At 39.6% G+C, this 24,746-nt stretch overlaps 1 protein-coding gene across 1 annotated transcript in view; it reads left to right on the forward strand.

The window, feature by feature from the left end:
- celsr2 (cadherin, EGF LAG seven-pass G-type receptor 2) overlaps positions 1 to 24,746 on the forward strand; it is a gene marked incomplete at its 5' end in the record, with an annotated part of 63,621 nt that overhangs the window by 16,779 nt on the left and 22,096 nt on the right. The window contains 4 exons of the mRNA XM_079242110.1: positions 6,301 to 6,996; positions 17,397 to 17,619; positions 23,669 to 23,784; positions 23,897 to 23,985. Coding sequence (XP_079098236.1) covers positions 6,301 to 6,996; positions 17,397 to 17,619; positions 23,669 to 23,784; positions 23,897 to 23,985 — 1,124 coding nt within the window. The remainder of the gene's footprint in view (positions 1 to 6,300; positions 6,997 to 17,396; positions 17,620 to 23,668; positions 23,785 to 23,896; positions 23,986 to 24,746) is intronic.

Here is a 24,746-nt window from a genome sequence, read left to right on the forward strand (position 1 = left end):
AAGTCATGATGTAAAAATGTGAGAAATCTCGCATGAACAATGCGTGTCACATGATCTTCTGCCACACATCTTTCTTGGCGGCACGTCACTTCTCGATTGATCTTGAGCGTGTCTTTTCTTCACACATAGTGAAGTGTGTGTTTTTTTCACATAGTGAAATGGTTTTTTTTCTCTTTTTTACTTTTGAGTTGACTCTTCTGGGAAGTTTAAGTTCAGTTTTCAGTAATTTAGTACATCCGAGCCCAGATCTCACTCCGTATGCTCGTTTTTTAAAATCATAAACTCATTGTGAAGTTTTCATGTTACTGAGTGACTTGCTGTTCGGGGCTATAAAGACACGCACAGCTTTATCCCTCCAAAGTGATTTTTAATTCATGATCTCCTAACTGATCTTGGAAACGGGACCACGGCTTTGGGCTCTTTGATGTTCTGAACACTCAGTGCATGCTGCACATACTGTAGGGCAATGATGTTGAACAGCAAAGGCAGGCTCTGCTCAACCTCATTACCTTCTTACCCGGAGGCCCCCCCCCCCCCCAACATGACACACTTCTGCTGCAAAACGCTGAACTGCTGCTGAGGTGGATCGCGGATGGAACACGGTCGTGGCTGAGTGAGCTGCTCTTTATGAGCCAGAGTTAGACGTGTGATGAATGGCTGTTAGCGAGAGCTGTTTGAGTGTGATTATTTATTTTCCCTTTAGGTCACGATGACAAATGGTATTTTCAGTGCTCACTGTGTGTCTCCTCTCTTTACTGTAACCAGAAGGTGTTTGCTTTGGAAAGCGGAGCAGAAAGGTTTGATCTGCCTGTTAAAACTTGAGTTTCCTTAAATGTCTCTAAGTGTGAGGTCATGAAAACAAATGATATTAAGGCGGTGCAAACACAAAATGCATATTTTGGTATCAGGAGAAGGTGAACTGGACGTTGGTGTGAAGAAATTTGACACAAAATTAGCTGTTTTTTGTAACAAGTAAAAAATATTGCTGCTCTTCTGAACTCCTTTACATTTGCCACTTCCGGGTTATAAACCATTAAAGACCCAACCCTTAAAAAACTGTTTAGTCCATTTTTTTTTTTTTTAATATGAAGTCTTTATTCATCCTTTTAACAAAATGTAAAATAAAAAAAAGTACCAACATTTTTTTGGGATATTTAAAATTCATTAGCATGTGTTGTGTCAAAATCTTTTCTTTGGTGTCCACGAACGGGCAGAAGACAAAAATCCGATTGTGTTTCACTGGATATGTTACATGGGTAACATATCCAGAAACTGGATATGTTACATGGGTAAAATGAGTTATAGTAAAAATGCCATTAGTTTCCATTTCTCTGACTGGCAGCAGGAGTTCACATTGATGCTCTGTGGATGTCTGTGGAGGGAATTCAGGCTCAGCTTGCTGACCTTCTGTCCTCTGCAGGTGATGCTGTCTCTGCTGCGTCTGTTTATTTAGGAAATGCAGCTTATGAGCCACGTGTCCACATTACTATGGTTTCAGTTCAAACTCGCAGCATCTGTCGGGCAATGATCTCACTTTTCTTGTCATTTCACCTGAAACTTCACTTTCTTCTGCACAGAAACAGTTTAAAAATCATGAGAAGAGGGTAAATAACTGATCGCTGTCGCACGCTCAGGGAGTGAGGGCCGGGGTTTCCGTCGTGCTGCTGGGTGATGTCTCTGTCCGCAGTGATTTGGTCACTAAGTCTTTCTGATCTTTATCCACCATGACTTTGTTGACATTTTCTGGGATTCAGCTTGGAGGTTTGATGTCGACCTTGTGGTTTAATTAGGCCAGTCTCACCGATTTGTTCTCTGGCTTTGTCTCGACCCTTCTTTCTCTCAGCAGTTTTACTATCTTAGCCTGTAGGACCCGGGGTAGGCCTCAACAGAAATCCATGCATGTCGATTTGATTTTTCTCTTCATGGTAAAAGGCCTTTAATGTTTATTTAGTTTGATGTCGGTGCATCATTCGTTTTTTATGTTTATGCTGAATTCTCAAACTGGGCTTTGTTAATATTTCAGAGAATAATAAGCTTTACATCTTCCCTGCAGTCAGAGGATCGTAATGAGCCTCCTTGTTTACATGCCTCAGTTTGTAACTGGGGGATATTTTTGCCTTGATGGTATAGCTGACCATTATTGGAGAAATATAAGCTAACCTTGAGAATTTATTGGTTGAAAGAGTAGGTGCTGTCAGGTGAAAAATGACTCATCAGCAAGTTAAAATATATCAAAACAGCTTTTCCTTTTATTTATTTATTCATTTTTTAAATATATTTTCAAATTCGTGAGTGTTTTAGACATATATCCTCTCTCTGAGGAGCACATGGTGTTCTAAGTCACCAATCTTCACCTTTTTCCTTACATTTACTATTTCTGTGATGACTAAACCTCAGCCGTTTCAGTATCCTCTGTGCTTATATTAACGTATGGGTGACCACCTTCCACTTATAAACACACACAATGCTGCACACAGTCCTTGGCAGTCTTGTTTCCAATGTGTGTGTTTAATCTTTTCCCTGGCGCCACTACCTAGCTGAGAGCATTCCTGGCACCCAGAGGCCCAAAGAGGTCGAGCTGTGAGCTGAAAGCAGCGTCACACTTCAGAGCTGGCACCTCGTCTCGTTACCAAATAAGCATCCCTCTTTTCCTCCTCCTTGGCCCGGAGAGGCACCGCTTAGCCTCCCTTCCTTGAGCGCAGGATACTTCCGTGGAGAATGACCCCTTTGCAGGATGGTCTGGTTTCTTTGAGAGGAGATTCTCCTCGCGCTCAGTTTCCCAGCACTGCATTTACCTCTGGAGCTCTGCCTGAGTCCCCATCCAAGAATGTGAATTGGCCGAGGATGTAATTAAGGCAATGTCTGCCCTTATACTTGGCTTCAGCTTTAAGAGCCGCAGTTCATTGAGCACAGTGTTTTTTTCTGGATGTGGTTACTTTAATAGTAGGGATTACCAACTCCAGACCTCTTGGGCCAGTGTTTTGCAGGTTTTAGATGTTTTCCTGCTGCAACACACCTGACTCAATGGTTCATCAAGCTGTTGGAACCATCTTATTAAAATCAGATGTGTTGCAGCAGGGTAACATGTATGACCTGCAGGACTGCAGCCAAAGAGGACTGGAGTTGGTGATCCCTGCTATAAAGAATCTGAAGTTTACTGTTTTTGTGTTGGTGTTGGGTTGGAAAATGTTTGCCCAGTACCTACAGTGTACTGGTTTTAAAAGGGGAGTTAGAGCACAGATGCTTTGCCTTATACAAGCTCTGTTAGTCTACCTTTAGGTTTGTTTGACCTAAAGTCTTAGTACAACAAGCATGGAAATATAGATAATCTCTCAGCTGTAATGATACCAATTGGATTGCATTTTACATTGTTGCAAAGCCTGATTATTCACCTTTACAACGGGGTATAACTTGTCAAGATTGAGCTTCTGTGGAATGGCCAACACAGCTACACATGCGGCGAGTGTCTCACTAATACTGTCAAAATCTCTCCTGCAACGCTCTTCTAAAAACCTGTTTGTTTTCCATCTATACTCTCCCGTTGTTTAAGACAAAAATAACCACAAAAAAAAAAACAAGAAAAACAAATCAGATTATTTTAAAATCATTATTTTCCTTTTTTTCTAAGTAATTTTCTCATGTTCATTATTGGTTCTACCCATCACCATTGTAGTGTTTCTGATTGGCTTCTGGTTAAAAATGAAGGGAAATGAAGTCTGGAGGCTGAATTGTCTTTGCATTCTCACTGTTAAGCTCTTCCCCTGTTATATGCATGTGTTTCCTTGTGTACACAGGTGTATGTTTTGTGTGTATGTGTTTACAGTAACGTGTGAATTAGAGAGCGACCCTGCTTTGATTTCCCCCCCACCCTCCCATTTCCTCTGCTAAGGCCCTGTATTATTACTGTGCTGGAATCGCTTGACTGAAAGCTGAGGGATTAAAGCCGTGTCAAACATGCTTCTCTGTCTCACTTCCTCTACGACCCCCCTCCTTCTCTGCCCCCTCCCTTGGCACTCTGTGTTAAAACTTGTCTGCTGCCAAAACGGGGGATCTGGTAACTTTGGGAAGTGCTGTTTGTGTGAATTTCTGCTCACAGGTTTCTGCTCTCTGGCCACCGTCCAGATTCCCCAAACAAAGCGTCTCATTGATTACTTTGGAGGGAGATGCCGAGGCTTGTTTATGTGACACATTTGATTTGATTAAGGCCTGTTTTGTGTTTGCTCTTGAGGCTACAGTAACGTGCAGGCCAGCTATGTAGACAAAATGACCGCGGCCCCTAGCCGTGACCTTTGAGTGAACGCATGTAACTCAAACACAAAATGATATGAATGCTTTCTGCTGACAAAAATAATTGCTCTAGTAAATGAAGGAACAGACTCGAGAGTGAAATTCACATGATGCCATTATCCTGTAATAACTGTTTTTACTGACTTCTTTCTGCAGCTCCCAGTTAAGTACCCACAAGAAGCCCAGTTGTAGTTTCCTTCTTTTCTTATTTTATGTTATTTTTTAACAAAAAAATCAACAGAGTTTCAAAAAGTCTTACTAGTTAAATCTTTAAAAAGAAACAAAATTATAAAACTTTGCTAAAATGAGTGAATTCTTGAAGCTCTTAAAGGTGGAGTATGTAAGATTTTCAATATTTTCAAAATGTGTTATTAAATTACAAGTTTAATTAATGACAAAGACCCTTCTTAAATGTTTGCCTACCAGTAAAAAAAAAAAAAAGTGCTTTTTGTCATTTGTCATTAATTAAACTTGTAATTTAATAACGCATCAAATATGGACAGACTGGAACCTACATGTTCTAATTATGATTGTTGTTATTTTATTAGTTAATTTATTTTGAAAATATTGAAAATCTCACATACTCCACCTTTAAAGCACAGCTAATGCATATGATTACTTAAAGTCTATATTATTGAACAGCTTGATCTGAACCAAGCTGAGATGGTTTCAGTGTCTGTCGTGTAAGTTTGGGGTGAATGGCCAGATAGCCAAGTGATCCAGGTGAAATTGTGCATTTGTCCACGTGGAACAACCATATTCCATCTTTCTGTGGCTTTTTGTGCTTGTTTGCAACATCCTGAACTTTGCTCTCTGCTCTCCAAATGAGGGCATTTCTACAATCACCATCATAATTTTACTCCTCAGTGAGCATTACTCTGACTGCTCCTGAAGTATAATCAGCTGAACATCAGGCTACGGAGATGTTCAGCTGATTATACTTGCTGATAAGCAGTTGTATTTTATTTTAAATTTGGTTGCAGGGGAGGAGGAAGTCATTGTTAATGCAGGCTTTAGCGTGATTGCCATGCAAGCCTTTACATGATGAAAGATAATCATTTAGATCTTATCTGCTGGCAGCTAGCTCAGATTTAAAATCAGATTTGGTGAATAGAAGCCCTACATGTGAGTTAATGTGTTGTACTTACTGTACAATAGCAGACTTAAAACGCTTGATGTTTGCATTCACGGCCAAAGAATGGAAGGTGTGGAAGATAAAGCATGATCTGCTATAGAAACAAGGGATTTGGCGAGCTGGGAAATCAGACTTAAGGCGTTCACGATGGCATGTATAATGAAGCAGCATCTTCGCTTCAGGACAATGAAAGCAAAGATGAGCTGTGAATACAAGCATAAAATTGCTGATTACAAAGTTGGACTTTACTGAAAGAAAACTGTACACTTGTTCTCTCCTGGCGCTCATCTATTATCTGGAAAGTCTTAAAAAGCCCCCATTAGAGGAAAGAAAACAAGGAAGGGTGTGTTATGATTGTATTCCTGTAAGTGTCAGGTGTCATTACTCTGTTTAAGTTTGGCCCTGTGAGCTCAGTGTCAAGCAGCAGCTGCATAAATCATCCACCATATACCAGCATGTACCTGCATCAGCCCTGCTGTCACAGCTGGGCAAGAGGCTTTGGCTTTTGGAAGGCACAACCATGGATTTTTGTGGTTTATAATATGTTTTAAGCATGAAAAGGTCCCAACAAGTTTAGGCTTAGAAGTATTAGATCTTTTTCATCATTGTCACCATCTTACATCAGAAATGTCTCTTTGCAGACAGCCAAGGTTGTCCGTTGGCATTGTTTTTCATGTCTTCAAATTATTTAAACGCTCATTAATCAGAGAGGGACATATTGTCAGGATCTATAATCACATACATACCTTTTAGTATTTCTTTATTCCTTTTCCAATCCAGTCACCAGTGTCTCCCATCCAGCCATATGAAAGACGTAGCTATGAGCACTTTCACAGTTTGCTTTTATTTCATTCTACTATTCCTCCTGTCTGTTTCAGATGGCGTCCACTCTGTGTCCGCTCAGTGCCTTCTCCAAGTCACCATCATAACTGATGAGATGCTGTCCAACAGCATCACGCTGCGTCTCGCCAACACCTCCCAGGAGCACTTCCTGTCTCTGCTACTCTCACAGTTTCTGGACGGTGTGGCTCGGGTCCTGTCTGCCGCTCCCGAGGATGTCGTCATCTTCAACATCCAGGACGACACTGATGTCAGCGCTCGCATCCTCAATGTTAGCTTATCTGTGGCTGTACCCGTGTTTGGAGAGGGGCACCAGCGTCCCGGTGGGCTCGGAGGCGAAAGGCTCGGGAGAGGACTTGAAGCTGGAGACTTCTTTGGCTCAGAGGAGCTCCAGGAGAGGCTGTATTTGAACCGCAGCCTTCTGGCTCAGATCTCCTCCCAGGAAGTTCTCCCCTTTGATGACAACATCTGCCTGCGTGAGCCCTGCGAGAACTACATGAAGTGTGTGTCTGTGCTGAAGTTTGATAGCTTGGCGCCGTTTGTGGCGTCCGACACCATTCTGTTCAGGCCCATCCACCCCATCGCTGGGCTGCGTTGCCGCTGTCCCACCGGCTTCACGGGAGACTACTGTGAGACTGAAATTGACCTCTGCTATTCCAAACCATGTGGAGCCCATGGTGTGTGCTGCAGCAAGGAGGGGGGCTTCACGTGCGAGTGCTTTGAGGATTATACAGGTAGGAGCTCCAATATTTTATATTTTTTAAACGAGCTATATCACTGCGTGTTTTTTTTTTTGTTGTTGAGTAAAACGTCTGACGTCAAGTGTTTAACACTGCTCGAAGGTAAAAGAGCTTATTTTCTGTCAAACTGCTCACAAGCTGCCATTTAATTTCTCCTCCTTCACAAGCATCCCATGAGGGCTTTAATGTCTGCATCTGTCCCAGTCGGCCTTTTCTTCCTCAGCTATTTATCGAGACTGGCTCTTTATAGACACAGACTGCTCGTGATGCTTATAAGCGTTTCTGGAGAGAAAAGCTGAGTGATGAGTTATTGATTTGATTCATCCCTGTTGCAGTAATCCTAAGCAGAAAAGTATGACCAGGTAAACACAGCTGTACTCATCCGTGGGTTTTATTTATTGTCTCAACTGGAGGTGGATGCATCTTTTTTTTTTTTTTTTGCTTTGTATATCTGATCAAGATAAAATCATTTTGCTTGACTAAAAGGTATTTATAAACTGTACTTTTTCTGCATAAAGCCCATATATATATATATATATATATATATGTGTGTATATATATATATATATATATATATATATATATACACACACATATATATGTACATATAAAAAAATATATATATATACACATACATATATACACATATATATGTACATATATGTACATATAAAAAAATTAAAAAAAAAAAATAAATATATATATATATATATATTTTTTTATTTATTTTTTTTTTTTTTGTGCATCTCAGTTCAAAAACCACTAGAGCTTCATAAATATTCACACCCAGACTCAATTCTTTGTCAGGCTGCAGGAGTGGATTGTTGTTTCACAGGAAGCGTGGTGATTGAAGCTCTGCTTCCACGCTCACGTCTATGTCTAAGGTCAGGAACTCTGAGAAAAATCTTCTTTCTCTTAAGTGTTTTGCATCAGAAAAAAGACACTTCTGTCCCGGGTAGTATCACTGAACAAAACACAGGGAGGAAATTATTAATAATAGATGGCCACAGAGTGTGTGCCCTGGATGTGAAATACCTCTCGGTAAAAATACCTAACATGAATACAAAAAAAAACAAAAACAAAGAAGAAGAAAACTGCAAAGCAAACAGCACATCAGGTTAGCATTAGAGAGCTGCTTCTGTTTTTAGCAATAGAAATTAATTATGTTTTACTGTTTGCAGCATAGTTGCAAACCAGTTGCAGAAGCTTTTATTTATTCATTGCTCTGGAAATTATTCACATCTTCAAAGGGTTAAAGACCATCAGCATTGAGTTTGTAGGTGAAGGAAAGAGGAAGGAGCTATAAAAGGATAAGAGAGCTAAATTATGCAAATTTATACCATATGGATATTAGGCTAATTACACACATAGTTTTGTTGAGAGGTTAAGTGGGTCAAACCCTTACTTTTAATGGGATTTAGAGTTTCATCTCTACTTTTAACAAGATTAAACTTTTGACCAATGATTTCATAATTGCAGGGTAAAACTTTTTTGTTAACAGTCTTTGTGTTATATCTTGCCAAAATATTTAATTTCATATCTGTAGTTGTGCATGAGCACTATGTGAACAATAAATAACCGTGACTTCAGTAAACTGGATCATTTTTAAGAATGTGATGTCCCCAGCTAGAGTCTCATAAAATTCCCTGGCTTTATGTTTATCCAAAACAGACACTCTCAGCACGCATATTGCATTAAATGCGCCTGAACTGCTGCTGCCTGCATGCTTTGCCTCTCCTGCAGTTACCATGAGCACCATGGTGAAAGGAAGGGATAAAAAATGTGGCTCGTAACAAAAAAAAACAAGAGCTTAACCATAGTTACACTTTTAAAGTAGTAACACAATGAAAACTTATAGCGTGAGAGCAAGAAGGCCACTTTGTGCGCCATACAAAAATTCAAAATTTCAGAGCCATTGTGGGTTTGTTCAAGTTGCATTGAAGCAAAAGTAACACAGCAACACACACTCAGTCCTAACGCTTGCAAATCAATCACAAGATTTTACCAAAGTCTACGAATCTTTTCCATATAACAGTTTCTAAACACTGCTGATCTACTTTTAGCCACATTTGCTATATGTTTCATTAGGGGCCATTTTTATAAAAAATAAAATTAACTGACTCTAAAATACTGAAAAATGTCTATAAGTAATATTTAGGATGGCCATGCTGATATTCAACAACTTTGACATTTGTCTGTTTGCTATATTAGTGGAACTACATGCACACATGGAAACTTACTTAGATCCCTGCACCCGTTCCGGCACACATGCACTGCAGAGTTATGGAAATTATTGACTGAAGTTTATCTGATGTCCGTCAGCTGCATGTTTCTCATTATATCTCCCTATTCTTCAAGTTACTTGCATGGGGTGATTTTTGTCGGATGACACTGTGGTTATAAAATCATAATTTTATTGAAGCAAAGCAGCAGTTTGCAAATTTGGCCACGAGTTGACACGTTTTCTTAATGGGCTACTTTTCTGTCACCTTTCTGACACTTTTATACAGCGGACAAAATGCTTTGGACAAATATGTGAAAGAGAGCAGCTTTGTTGGGAATTTGGCGATATTATTTTACTTTTTAACTTTTCTATTATTGTTTCCTTAAAAAAAGAGCAAGTTTTTAAAGTGTAATTTAAGGTTTTTTATGGTACATAGCTGCATCCTTCTGCGTTCCTTCTGCTGTTTGGCCTGTCTGATTCTGCCGTTATGAGTAGAATTATATGTTTGAAATTATATAAATAATATAATAATAAAAATAAATAAATAACATTTAAGTATCAAGGGCTGTGATGAACTGGCAAACTGTCCAGGTGTACCTGCCTCTTTTCCAGTGATCGCTGGGATAGGCCCCAGTTTCCCGTCACCCTGAATTAGAGTAAGCTGTTAAGAAAATGGATGGATGAAGTACCAAGCAAAGACACATAAAAAAAAACTCTTCTTGAGAATGTAAATTTGTTCAGCGCCTGTTTGTTGGGCAGCCAGGTCATCATTCTGGACAGGACGGGTTAAAACAACGTGCAGGACTGATTTGATCCAACCACATCAGCTGCGTGTTTTAGTCTGGTTTTGGGAGCTTTCATTTTATAATTAGGTTTATTTATATTTATAAGGCTTGTCTGAAACCCACATTTTTTCTAAGTCATATAAAGTAAATGAACTCAAGATGACTAGTATTTGTGTCCAATGCTTTGTTTTTGATCCAGATAATGATGATATAGATAAGTACAACATTTGATAAATGTTTGTCATTGATGATCCCAATTTTAAATTAATATTTTTTACATGCTCTCACACTCTTTTGTCATGAGGTAAAAAAAAGCCAAAAAAAACCAAAACACACACACACACACCTTATAATGAGAAGACTGCAACTTGCCAGTGCTGCTAACTCGGCATAAGTGAGGTCTCTGCCCTGCAGCAGAAAAACCTCTCTCCCCGTCTCTACAGCTTTGTAAAGTGTCATCCTTATTGAGCATCTGAAGGAGACTGTGGACTGTCTGAGAAAACACAAGGCATTGTGTGGCTTCTGACTGTCTTCCTGGCAGATTGTTGTTCACATGCAGTGTACATATAGCCAAAACCACTGCACGAACATCCACTTTCACTTTTTTGGATTGTTATTTTGTCCAGAGACCCTTTTTTTTTTTTTTTTTTTTAAATTAAATGAGGATTTTTCAGAGCAAAGGAGTCGTATCAAGATGTTTTAAAACCGATAGACACCAGGGTTTATCTCTCTCACAAAAGAAACTGAAAAAAATTCATGTGTTCTACAGCTTCACACTCAGTAACTTGCTCACATAACATGACAGAAACAACCAAGTTAAGAGAAACAGCTGTTAAAACAGATTTTCTCATCATAACATATGATGACTTAAACTACTCATCAGATGTGCTGCTGAAAAATGCTTCAAGTTTAAGTGTCAAAACCGCTGAAAATCACTTTTCTCTTTGTGCTGCTGAGATTGTTTCCATTATCCCTCATCAAACACTTTTTTTTCCTCTACAAGTGTTTGCAGCTATTTATAAAGCTTCAAATGGTGTCAGCTTTTGAATGTGTGGGCTCACTAGCTCAGAGTCCAGGTGGAGTGGCACTTACATATTCCTGCACGGTTGTGGGTGATGGAGCCGGACTGCAGGTGCTTTTAACGTGAATCAGCAGCAAGGGAGAGGGAACATGTGAGTGGGTGCAGTGGGCGTACTTTCATCTGCAGTTTGCAAAATGAATTTCAATGAGAAGGTGAGGTTTAGGCTGTGGGATCCGGTGTGGAGGTCTTGCAGAGTTAGATGAACATGCTTGGTGATTTAAGATGTTGAATTCAAGCTGTGAGACTTTCTGATCAAATGAGGTCTTTCAGGCAGGTTTTTTTCTGATGTGTGTTCCTGTGATCCACAAGTCCCACTGTTTGTTTTCCATAAGCATTGAGTTTGTCGGTGTCTGCTGTGTGCGGAGGTCAGTGTGCGATGGATAAAATGCTCACTCCATGCATTTTCAGGTGGGTGGCTAAGTGCAGAATAGCTGCAATTATGTGTGTGAGGAAGGTGGATGGATAAATTGCAGAAAGCCTGTGTGTTAATGTTGCATGCGTGTGTGTGTGTGTGTGTGTGTGTGTGTGTGCTGACAAACTGTGGGCGTTGCCAGATGGTAGCAGGAGGGAAAATGCAAAAGGAAGGGAGTAAATGGTTTGGTTCGACTGAGTCACAACAAGATGTCTTGCTTTAATTCTCCAACATATTTCTCTTCATACTCAGAGCAGGAGAGCTGCTCATCTTTTTGAACACTGTCTGTCTGAAGGTGACTTCTTCATGTATTGATGTGTGTGATGATTACTCATTAGCTAACAGCTTAGCTCCATGTTCCTGTGAGGAGAACTTGTCTTTTTCTTTTGCGTTGAGAGCACATTTGTAAGACTTTAATATAGATGCACAGTTTGGAACAAAAGATAAAGAATGATCACATTCTTGTTTTTAAGCCCCCTCACAGTGTGACATGAACAGCTGCCAAACACAGGAAGCTCTTATAATTTGCTGCTGAGAGATGGCTGCAAGTCTGCCAGTGTTTTTAAAACCAAAGCATTTGAATGTTGTTGTTCTGTGGAAATTCAACGAAGTCCCGTTTTTCTCTCCTGGCAGTGGACGTCTCAGAGCATCGACCGACACTGAATCTCATATTAATACGCTGTTTGAGCCATATCTGTTGGGAAAGGGACTGTAGCCAAATGAAAACTGGCTGAAGCTAGATCAAATGAAACAAAACTAAATAATCTACAGAGATTTGGCCGATTAATATAGATAATTTATGTACAAAACCTTTTTTGTATGATCATTTATGAAGGTATATGCTAAATTTTAGTACGTCATAGTTGACATTTGTGCTATGACAGCTGTTTATCTCTGCCAAGGACGTTATGTTTTTACCAGCGTTTATCTGTTTGTGTTTTTTTTTTATGTTCAAAAAGTTATGGATGGATTTTCATGAAATTTTCAGGAGTTTTTGGAAACGTGAGAAGGAAGAACTGACTTCATCTTGGTGGTGATCCAGATCCCTCTCTCCAAATGCTTTTCTAGTTTTCTTTTAGTTTCTTTTTTTTTTTTTGTGAACCAAATTTCTTTCATGTTGGCGTCTAAAGCTGTTTTTTCTTCATCAGAAAAATTGATATTACAAAAAAAAAAAATTCATTTTGACTTTGTCCAATCAAGATGTGAGGCAACAGTTTTTGCTGTGACAATTTCTTCACCGATGGGACTGTGTGGGAGAGGTGTGATTGTGTTTGGTCCTGGGGCTCCAGATGACCTGTAAGGCAGTGACTGAATGTTAGATACAGCTGGAGGTTATGTATCTGCTGCGTTATTGATTATTTTATCTCGTCGTTCACCTTCAGCTGAAGCTGTATGCCTCCCTGCCCACCGGCCTCAGGTAACTGCCCACTCTGTTTCTGGGATCAGCTCCTGTTTAGGAAGCAGTGCGAAGCTTCTTTAATGTATTTACAGCGTTTTATTTGAACTCAAGATGACATTTGGTTTGAGGCATTATCCTTTTTGTTTTTGGCTCAGTTAGATGAGAGCTGTTTTTGATGTACGGCTTTAAATGGTTTTACACCCTTTTTTTTTAAATAAATATCTGCCGCAGTGGGAGGCTTAAATCTCAGGATGTTGTTTATTTAGACAGCCAGTAATTATCACAGTTATTTGTCATGTTTAATTTAAGTGGTTGCATTTTGTTTTGTTTGTGTGTCTCAGTTTAAAGATCCTCAGAAATCAGTTTACGATCATTTGGTAGATAAATAACATTCCATAAATGCATTTTGCAGATAAATTACACAGATAAACAACTTTAATTTTGTTAAATGAATAAGCAGAGGTGTAAATATCTCCATTTATATTCCGTGATGTCATTCGCTTTAATGCCCTCAGGTGCTTTTACTGTTGTCACGCTCTGCAGTTTAACGTCTAAGTGATATTTACTTGTTACTCATTCAGATTTTTCCATCTTTTCTGTTTTATTATTAATAAAAAATGTTCTTTTAAAAGTGCAGACTATATAAAGTTCGTGTATAATCAAGTTACTAATCCCAGAATTTTTAAAATTTCTGTTTCCTCATGACTAAATAGAACCAGGAGGTGTCTGTGCAATTTGCTGCTTAATGATTCATGCTGGCAGCAAACAGAGTGTGTACTCAGCCAGACCTATAGAGGAGCGTAAATAGAACAGACGAGACGTGTTTGAATTATTGATCGATTCATTCTGGAATTGTGAGCAAAAGCCAATCCCCTTCTTGATGTGCTGCTCACCTGGCTGCCATTAGGTGCACCTGTGGTGGGTGGTGTCACTCAGTAAACCACTGACCACAGAGAGGCATTTACCAGATATCAGCAAGGAAAATCAATAAACACATCCTGCTAGTTATCGCTTTCCTTTGTGAATCATTTCTCAGTCGCTGTGAGTTGACGTGGAGCTCCTCCGCCTACCGCTGCGGTCCACCTCAGCTACTTAAAGAAGAACAAGCGCGTTATTGCCTCCAGCAAGTTGTTGAATTAATAACCAGGCTGGCTGCAACAGAAGGGCTTTTATTTTACTGCTGGCCTCGCAGCTGAAACGGTTTGTTATCAGGAAGCATTGGTAAGAACAGCTAATAGTTACAGACTTTCGAAGGGGAGCGGCTGAAAATGGCACACTGATGTATTATGTAGAAACATGAGGAAGTTGTATCACAAAAAAAAAAAAAAGTGCATAAGTGCAGGGTCACAGCAAAGCAAAGGAAAAATGAAAGAAATCCCTGCGAGCGTACACCCTCTTTCCTTGGTGATTATTTATTGACAGTGTTTTTAACCAGCTTTAATCTTCTTCAGGTCAAAAGTTTGAACACATCAACTACACACCTTGATGGAGGTGGGCGTCCTTCAAGTTGTCAAGTTAACAGCAGTTCTGCCTTACCGTGTTTCAGAGGCAGATATTGCATCTTTTACGCCATTATATTTATTCTAACTGCTTTTTACTTATTCATATTAAGCTTTCACTTCTCAGCAGCATTTCCTGCAGATGCTGAATGTATTTTTTGGCGATTTTAACCTTTAATGTAGTGTTAAGTGCTGCAAACACTGTTGATGGTGGGATGCAAAGCAAAACAGTTGCGAGCACTGTAATATGTGCATTTGAAGGCATCATTCAGCAACAAAAAACTGAGTTTTTTTTAAGATGTGAGGCAACACACTGGATGAAGCCAGTTTCATATTATTTATAATCCTTTACCTCTCAGTGGCAGAAATGACACAATGAATTGTGCAGCTAATTAATTTGTCACTTTAGCATCTTCCATCATCATCAAACTGGTTGTATCAGCAATTAGTTTCCTTTCTTTTCTTTCCTCCACTAATCATTTCTTATGATGAGTCCAGCTCCAGTTTAGAAACCACCTGACTACACTATTTATTGCACGATTAAATCCACCAATATTAATATTAGATTGATGTATTGATATCAGAAATATCAGTGGAAAGCTTCTGTAGTACAAAATCAGTGTTATAAGCTGAACTTGAAATGCAGAACCTATTATAGGTTGTAAAGTATTTTAACATATTTGTTTAATATATGAATTATAACTATAAGGCAGCGCAAATATTGTGTTTTTGGAAAGCATTTAAAATAAACAATAAAGCAAAAGCACTCTTCATAAGTAAATTATTTTTAGTAGAGTCAGTAATAAGTAATAAGTAAGGAAACTCCCAAATTAAGATTTATAAAATGGAAAAAAACAAGAACAACAACAAAAGAACATGGGGATTGACTGCGAACCAGCTAGTCTAGAGTCTGCAACAGGTTCATCAAACTGCAAAGTAAAAAAAAAAAACGCTCATCCTTTAATTAAACAAGATCCCTCATGGCACATTTGGAGGCATCATCACAACATTTCCACAAGCAGCTCTTCAGTTGACTTTGACTGAATAGATGCTCCCCAACAACAGCCATGCAACAAAGAAGCTTTTTCTCTGCAGACTGAATGCAGTGATTAATAGTCAGAGTAAATAAAAGGCCTGTGTATCACTGCTGGATGAAGATGTAGGTTGTGTGTGTGTGTGTGTGGGGGTGTGTGTGTGGGTGTGTGTGTGTGTTACAGTAGTGCTACGGAAGTCTTCCACATTGCTGACTGAGTGGCTTTGACACAAATGTCTGCTCACGCATGGGGAGAGTGAGCAGCCTTGCCTCAGCAACTGCTGCAACTTCCCGTCCCGGCGACTGACACATGTGAGACAGAGGGGCGAGGAGGAGGATGAGGGGTCATTTACAGGGGTTATTATATACGGCTGTCATGAACTTCTTATTGATCACTTTGATTCTAGCTTTGCTAGCCAGACGTGACCCGTAGTTGTCCGTCCCAATCAGCTTCTCAGTTCCGGTTCGGGCCGGCAGCAACAGCATAATCATTCATTAGTTCATGATTATTCAGAATCAATTAATCATTTGACTCTAAAGGCTCCTTAGAGGTTTTTTGTTTGCTATGTTTGTCAGCAAAGAAAACAAAAAGTCGACCTGTATGGGGTTTCGACAGTTATTCACAAAGCTTTTTTCCTCCTTCTGCATCGATGAACTAAAACGTTATAAAATGGAACCAAATTACAGAAAAACCTCTGCATCTGTGTTAACCACTTTTTGCTAAAGTAAAATTATTCTTCATGTCTCAACTTAATGTCTAAAAGTAAATAAAAAAACATCATTTTTCAAACGCCTCAACGACCAGACTGTTTACTGTGCATGGTTTTTTCCACTTGCCACCTGACCATACAGACACACCGTCGGCTTTTTTCAGACCGGCAAATAATCAGGCTGATTGTTGATTAACAATATAAAAAGAAACACAAAAATCTTATCTTATTTTTGACACATGCTATTAGAAGTGAGTGTTATTTTTGCATTATTTAAGCATCAGTGTCACTGCTGATAAATTTTGTTTCCCAGCTTGACGAGTTGGTCTGATAGTGTGTGTTAATTTGCATTATGAGGGTGAATCTCACCTTATTTTATCATCTCAGTGTGATTCTCTGGCAAGTGTTTTATTGTGTTCAGAAAAAAATCCTTATACCGAAAAACCTTTCTGAAATGAGCAGTGTTGCATTTGACTTTGGTGAGAAAACGATGCCAAAAATAAGTCAGTGTCAGTTTATATTTTTATCCTTTGCTGACAAAACATGTGATTTAACATTTATTTATTAAGCAAACCAGTTCGGGATTGATTTAAATACACCTTGTGATCTAAGAAATGTTTACTGAGCATTTGATCTACATAACATCTTTCTTTCTTTTTATGAACCTCTGACGCTTTCTGTGTTTCACATTAAAAGGCACTTATTTCTTTTTATTTCTCACGACGACATGGTGAATTCATCAAGTTGCGATAAAATGTATATAAGCCAAGCGTAATCACTGTGAGCTGCCGCCGTCTACAGAAACTGCAATCATTTGGTCTTCACTGTCTGAATACATAAACGCTTCCAGCTCACTGCTTTTAAGCCATCAAGTTGTTCCACTGAATATGAATTGAGCACAAACTGCAACCTTTTTTCCCAGAGGGATGGGAGAGAGTCATGCTGGATGTGACACAAAGAAGCATTTCCAAACTGCAAACAAGAGAAAATGCTGTTCATAATTTAAAATTGGACTTCCTACTCTGTCAACAAGTTCTTGACTTATTTATCACAGTGCTAAATGTTTGAAGCAGTTTCTTTTTCTTCATATGAGAAGGAGGATGTTAGGCTTCTGTAACGGCTCAAATGGCTCAACCGCAGAGCCACAATCAGGGGAAGAAAACATTTCTCAGTGTCCCAGATGGTTTGAATGCGGTGATACTACTTGTCATGAACAGTATTAATCCTCATTTCTCTCCACCCATCTTCCAGGGGAGCGCTGCGAGCTGTCGTCCCGCTCGGGCCGTTGTGCTGCTGGAGTTTGCAAAAACGGAGGAACCTGCATCAACCTGCTTGTTGGTGGATTTAAGTGCGAGTGTCCTGCAGGCGGCTTTGAGAGGCCCTACTGTGAGATGACCACGCGCAACTTCCCTCCAAACTCCTTCTTGACCTTCAAGGGTCTCCGTCAGCGCTTTCACTTCACCCTCTCACTCACGTAAGTGCCCCCCTGTAACATGGATAACCTGTGCTGCTCCCTTCAGTGAGTCAGTCTTCATCTACCCACACGCCAAACCTCGTTTCGCTCTCACCTTCACTGTGGGTTTCTCACATTTATGTAACGATATTGGTGCTTGATACATGTAGTGATAATGGAATCACTCAACCACAACCAATAGCAGAACCACTTCAGAATCAGAGTGAAAGGACTGGGAGTGTGGATAAAGAATTACTGAGGGACAGATGTTAGATCTTCTTAGGAAGGTGCAGAGTCTGAAGCGAGTGTTAGACAGGAGGCGAGCTGAAGGAGATGCATTTGAGGACAGGATTGCACAACATGAGGATGTTAATCTCATAGAGTCGGATCTCATTACAGTCTCAGTGTCAGTAGGTACTTTGCTCGGTCTATTTTGCACAGTCTTCCTCCCTGAGATGAAGAAAAGCTCTTTTATCTCTGTATGCAACAGCATGACAGTGGTTATTTTTAGAGTTTGAACTTTTCTTCATCATTACAGTTTTAGGTTTATTTTTAGTGTTGTGAAAGTAGAGTTTTTGTCCCAACATTTGTCCCAAGTTTTGTTTTTTTTGTAATCCTTCTTTTGTCTCTGTTGACACCTGAAGAGCAGAAGTCTTGTATTTCATAAAGAAGCAATTCTTGGCAATGATGTAGATGTGGTCCAGTCACAGCAACTCATTGGCTGCCAGCCATTGTTATAGCAGATGTCTTTGGCAGCCAGTGAGTTAATATAACAGCGCTGTATCAGTATTACACAAATGTTTACAAGTGGTTTAATTGTCCTTAGGGCTCTTATACACTTACATGGAGAGTCAGTGACAGATAAGCCCACTCCATGTCTCTTTGTCTTGTCTGTTTTTGGGCAAACGCAAAGGCACTTAAACACACTACATGACTTCCAACCATCAGTGGGGACATAAGTTTTAAACAAGAGAAAATAGCAGTGTATGTTTTGTGTGTTCTGGTTATTTCTTACATAACAGGTCTTCCTTGAATCATGTTAGTGTGTTAAACACAGAAAGTGCTAGAAAAACAGCTTTTCCCTTATAATTTTAGATGATGTCTTATTGTTGGGTTGGGTTCTTCAGAGGACTTTCAAGTTCAACACTTTAGCTTAGCTTAGCTTAGCTTATCTTATCTTATCTTATCTTAGCTTAGTTTAGCTTAGCTTAGTTTAGCACAGAGGTGCATACTAAGAACCTCTAAATGCATCAGATTTAGATAGTAGAAGGTTGCTGGTTCGATCCTTGGCTGGGGTGAGGCTCGGCTATGTAGTTCTCCCTGTGTTTGCGTGGGTTCTCTCCGGGTATTCCGGCTTTCTCCCACCGTTCAAAGACAGGCATGTTAGGTTAATTAGTTAAACTAAATTTCCCTTAGGAATGATTGTGAGCGTGAGTGGTTGTTTGTCTCTGTGAGGCCCTGCGATGGACAGGCGAGCTGTCCAGGGTGTACCCTGCCTTTCGTCCATAGACTGCTGGGATAGGCTCCAGCTTCCCCGCGACCCTTCATTGGATTAAGTGGTCAGGATAATGAATGAATGAAAGTTATGAATGGTTCTTGGCGATCCTGGTGACATGTCCAGATTTTGTTTAGAAAAAGTTGTGTCAGTGGTGTGTTCTGCTTAAGATGCTAATGCAGACAAACTGAAGGGAGGCTGGCAAGTGAAGAAAACAAATAAATAAATACTAAACACTTTTTTAAAAACACACACAAGAGTGCTGCAGTGGCAGTGGCAGTCTAAAAATGGATGTACAAACCTTAGAGTAGAGACAGACAGGCTGAAACTGAAAACAAAGATGGATGTCTGGCCCTAATCAAAGAAAACATGGATATGCTGAGGAAAATGAGTTGATGAATCCTGGTGAAAAACAAGGACAACAAACAAAAAAATGGACAAAAAATAAAACTAATGCAACATAAAACAGAAAGAAAATCGAAAATGAAAATTTAAATATTAAAATGGACAAAGTCAAACTAAAACAGAGGCAAGCATCACAAACCCATAAATCATTTACAGCTAGGCTACATGTTTCCTCTTGGTTCTTGCTTTTATGCTAAGCTAACTAGCTGTTAGCTGTAGCTTCACAATGAACTATCATTAAAGTAAAATTAATTTATACTTTTAAACAACATTTTTTAAGAAAGTCCAAACTCTTTCTCTGAAGGCAGGAGGTGATATCTGTGGCACTACTTTACTGATCCCAGTTTGGAAACTGGCCTGCACTTTTTACCCATCTTTAGTTACACTGGAGAGCAGCAAGTTGCCGTATCATGGTGCCCAGGGAGCAGTTAATTATCTACACGATAATTGCCAAGTAAGAATTAAGAAGTGAAGCTTTGAATATGTGTGCCTGCTCATTTTGGGTGGCTTTTGAAGAGAAGGAGAGGGAGTTGCTGAAAGACAGGGGGAGAGGAGCTTTGGACACTGAACACATGCAAAGACAGCAGTAACTTCCATGTGTGGGATGAAATTAAATCAGACATAAAAGCTGTCTGTTCTGTTTGATACCTGTCACAACAAGCATCAACAAGTATTACCTCTCTGGGAATGTGCCGCGACATTTTGCGTAACTTATTGTGATTCCTGTCACCTTAGAACGCGCGCTCTGCAGTGGCTGCCGGTTGAAATAAAATCCCCCTGCGAGCTTGGTGGACTCAGGCCTCTTTAAACTGGGCTCGGATGACAGTCTTTTTTGATGAGGAACTGCTCCGACCAGTTTTGAAAGGCACCTACGTTTCACCGGCAGGTCAGAGAAGCTGTGAAGTAGCTGCTCTGTAAAAGGTGCAGATACTGACGGCTTGAGGCAGGTGAGGTCAGCTTGCGTTACCTGAGCTCACACTGATCTGGTTTCTTCTAGAAACAGCATCTGTTATGACAAACGGCTCAGAGTGTGGATCTTGTTTACTCTTTATGTTCTTTTCTTTTTTTCTTGATGTTAAAAATACTCTTTTTTTCCCCCCCTCCTACATTGTTACAGGTTCTCTTTAATAAACAAAAAAGCATTACCCGACAGGATCATTATGGCTCCTTTACAAGTAATAACTTTTCCGCACCTGTCTCTTTTTTATTTCAACCTCCTTGGCAAAATCAGTCACATAAAACTCAGATTGGTCATTCTGTTCTTAGTTATGATATTTTTGTTTGTCTTTTTATGTAAAAACATTTAAATTAAATAAAACACCAGAAACAACTCACTCTTTTCTTTCATTTTTCTTTTTAAAACCATATAGTAGACATTAAGCAGAAAAAGTAATGAGCATATTGATTTATAATAATTTAGGGGTTGTTTTTTTGCGGCTGTAATTTTATTAATAAGGACACCAGATAACAGAGCCACACTGACAGCTGAAGTCATTCATCCTGCTGGTGATGCTTTAGGATGAATCAGTAGGATTAATGCTCATTTTCACTGAAACCTGTCCAACAGTTTTAGCAATAATTCAGTCTAACCATAAATGTTTAACTTTAAAGACAGACAAACTTAAACATGTCACATCTGTGAAACGTATGAAGAAGGCCATCTTTGTTTTTCATGGAGTCAGTTGAAGGTATTTCACCTGTCCAGCGGTAAATTTGTGTCATTTCTCACTTATGAAGGATTGTCTTTCCACTTCACTGCACACATCCTAAGCATTTCAGCATGTTAGCATAGCGTGACATGGTCCCCTACATAAGGCCAGACTGGTTGTTATTTTTACTGATGGGTGCCTAATGTGACACGCATTGATGCCAGTAAAGTCACCATTTAGTTCTGGCTGATTACCCTCATAGTTCAGAGGGCTCGAGGGGGGCAATGTGGAGCATCCTTTTAAATCGATACATCAAAGACTGCAGGGCAGCCGAGGAGACTGTAGATTAGTCTCCTTGGCGTTCTGTGCCTTTCGCTGCATTTGTTGACGTAGTCTGACTGCCCTGTTTGTCTCCATCATTATTATCCGCTGGAGCACTGGCTTCCTATTTTTCTCTGAGGTCATGATTATCGTTTTTCTCGGTAAGCAGGTCAGTGTTGCCATGCCCTCTGGCTGCTCTTCCTCCCAAGAATATAGCACTAACAGCATCATGTGCAATATCCCCTCAAACCATGACTACTGGAAGAGATGGCCAAGATGCAGTTGCTCACATTGTCTTATAGCATGTATAGATAGTTGGATGTATGAGTGGCTTCTTTCTTTGGACAAAATGGCTTAGAGGAAGGCTGCAGCTCCATTAGACCAGAGAAAAAAAGAGTCATAATAATTATGGAGCCAGTCAGAGAGTGACCTTTGTGAAAGAGAAATTAATTAGCTCTTCTGAGGAAGCAGCATTTTAGTGGAGTAACTGGCCAGAAAATTCAGGGGCCAGAAATCACACATGCCTCTCAGTTGGCAGATGTGCACAAGACACTGATTGTTGGTCCCCCGTCAGGGGAATAAATGTGGTAGTTAGTACAAATTCTTTTTTACTATAACAACCCAGTGACCCATTTCCACAGGATCAGATGCAGACCACACCTGACAGGTATGGCATGATATTTTTACCCCACGTGTTCACCGTTCACTTTGATTGCACACAGAAGGAGCGAAGCACTGTCGACTCTCTGCTCCAACATTTTAAAGTGTGTTCAGATGTGCTGAAATGTGCATTAATATGCGAGGAACATTCATCACAACAGCTCCAGGCACTCCGGTTGCACCATCAAGACTCAAGCAGAAATCTGACACTAAGGCTGTGGTTAGAGCACCGGCAGCTGCCTGCACTGGCTTCCATGTGGAAAACATATTTTGAAGCCGCTGTCGTCGTCATTACTCTGAACTATCGCACTGATCGCTCCTTCCTTGCTTCTAGTACTGCGTCCCCCACCCTGCCGCTTTGACTTTGGCCTAGTTTTTGTTCTCGTAAGTAGTGTGTCATTTAATGTGGCTCTGCATCTTTTCATGGCACACATATCCCCTGCTTGTCTGTGCTGGAAATTCCTTTTTTACCCCCCAAAGCTTGTGCTGCTGATAAACCTCATTATGTCCTTGGTGATTTTTCATCAACCCCAAATCCGTTCAATCTTCAGCTCATCTCTGTGATATTAACTCATGTGTGTCATAGGTTTGCTCCTGCAAGGTAAAAGTGAGGGAAAAGTACAGATGTTGTTAAATAGGTCAAATCAGGCCACTGTTTTTTCTTTTCTCGCATGGCTGCTATCATACGCTTATTTAACACTTTCTCTTGGTTGTCATGCTATTTGTTATCATTAAAGCTTGGCTTTATTCTATTTTTATGACTGTCAACAAATCCCAAGCGAGCCTTGATTCATGCAGACTGAACGCATATTTCTGTAAAATAATAGTAGCAGTCTTGAGAGGAGGTTCATGAGAAATGCAGTAAAAACTTTTTTCATTGCATATTAATAATGCCGACAGTTTTTTTTTGTTTTTTTTTTTACCAGCAGCAGGACTGTGAGTGAGATCGCACTAAAAATTTCATGTTTACCATTATAAAGACCATGAAGTGTTCCAAACTAAAAAGATCTAATTGTTCATGCTTGATAGGATTTCAGTTGCTTAACATATAAAGACATTTTTTTTTGGGTCCATTTTTAATGAGTGACTGATTTAGACTGCATGCAGGCCAGTTTAGCACCTGTGCTCCGTGTATGAACCCATTCTGTTATTTCAGATGTAGAATGTGATTTGTTTTGTCAAGATAATTAAGATATTTTGGGGACAAGACACCTGGATGGCAGCATATGTTGCTTCGAGACCTAAACATTTCAACATATATGTTTGTCAGGATTAATGTTGGCATTACTTGTGTCTTCAAGCATCTTCATCTTGCCTATAGCATGTGCACAAATGTGTGCTGACAACAAGTCAGATGGCTCCTCTTTAGCCTCAAGAATGCAACATCTGTGATTTTCAACAATAATTGTAGATATAGATAAATCAGACCTAACATCTATTTCACGAGTTAAATGTGTTCATGCTCAGAGAGGGAAGCCACATGTTGGGATCTTTTCTAAGGCGGCGAACAAAAATTTACTTTAAACTTATCTTTTTCCAGATTTGCCACCAAAGAGTCTAATGGTTTGTTGCTCTACAATGGCCGCTTCAACGAGAAGCACGACTTCATCGCCATGGAAATCATCAATGAGCAGATACAGCTCACTTTCTCTGCAGGTTGATCATTTTTCTTTTTCATTTGTCTTTATTTTCCCTTCTTGGTTTAATTTTACTACATGCATCCTTTAAATTCTGCATTCTGTGATTTATTTTATTAATGGTTTCCCAGGAGAAACCAAGACCACAGTTTCCCCGTTCATCCTGGGAGGTGTAAGTGATGGCCAGTGGCATGTTGTGGAGGTTCACTACTACAACAAGGTGAGTGGAAGCTAAAACATTTCTATTCATGATGTGTTGAATGAATAATTCCTCATCTGAGAAAAATCACATTTTCAAAGGTTGGCCAATAAAATCAGTGTCACCGTACGGTTGTCATGACGATAAGAAAGCTTTTCTTTGGCTAAAACTGACAATGCGAGTCCAGAAAAACGTCTAAAATCAGGACATCCAGAAATGATAACCAGCTTGGATGGAATAAACAGATTAAGTTGTGGTTTTGGCTGAAGACTGACGCTAGATGCAGTTTACTATATTGACCTAAAAGTTGAATGACTCACAAGTCCTTTTTTTTATCCTCACATGTCTGTGTGATGGAGAGGAGCCTTGTCTTTGAAATTTCTCAAATTCTTTTTTATCATTATGCAATAGTTCATACACCTTTATTCATTCAGGTCTAATAATAATGCAATAATACGCTGTTTTAATTGGGTTTAGTGTGTTTCCAAGATATAAAACTGCCACTTAAGTACAAATAATTTATTAGATAAACAGAAACAGTGAAAAATAAATATTTTGTTTGACTTTTTTTTTTGTAAAAATATTATACAGATATAATTAAGAGTTAGAACAAGCTTATGTTGACGTGTTGTGGCAGTTTTCATCCTCTGCAGATGAAGGACTGTAACTGGTTTTGTTTGCAGAGATAACTGGCAGCTGCCGATCATTCACTGTGGTCTTAAGCATATTTAGAGAAGTGACTTTAGTGTGTGTACACCCGAGTGCAGACAGGGAACTTAGTT

Source organism: Telmatherina bonti, assembly GCF_933228915.1.
Source record: "Telmatherina bonti genome assembly, chromosome: 6".
Lineage (NCBI taxonomy): Eukaryota > Metazoa > Chordata > Actinopteri > Atheriniformes > Telmatherinidae > Telmatherina > Telmatherina bonti.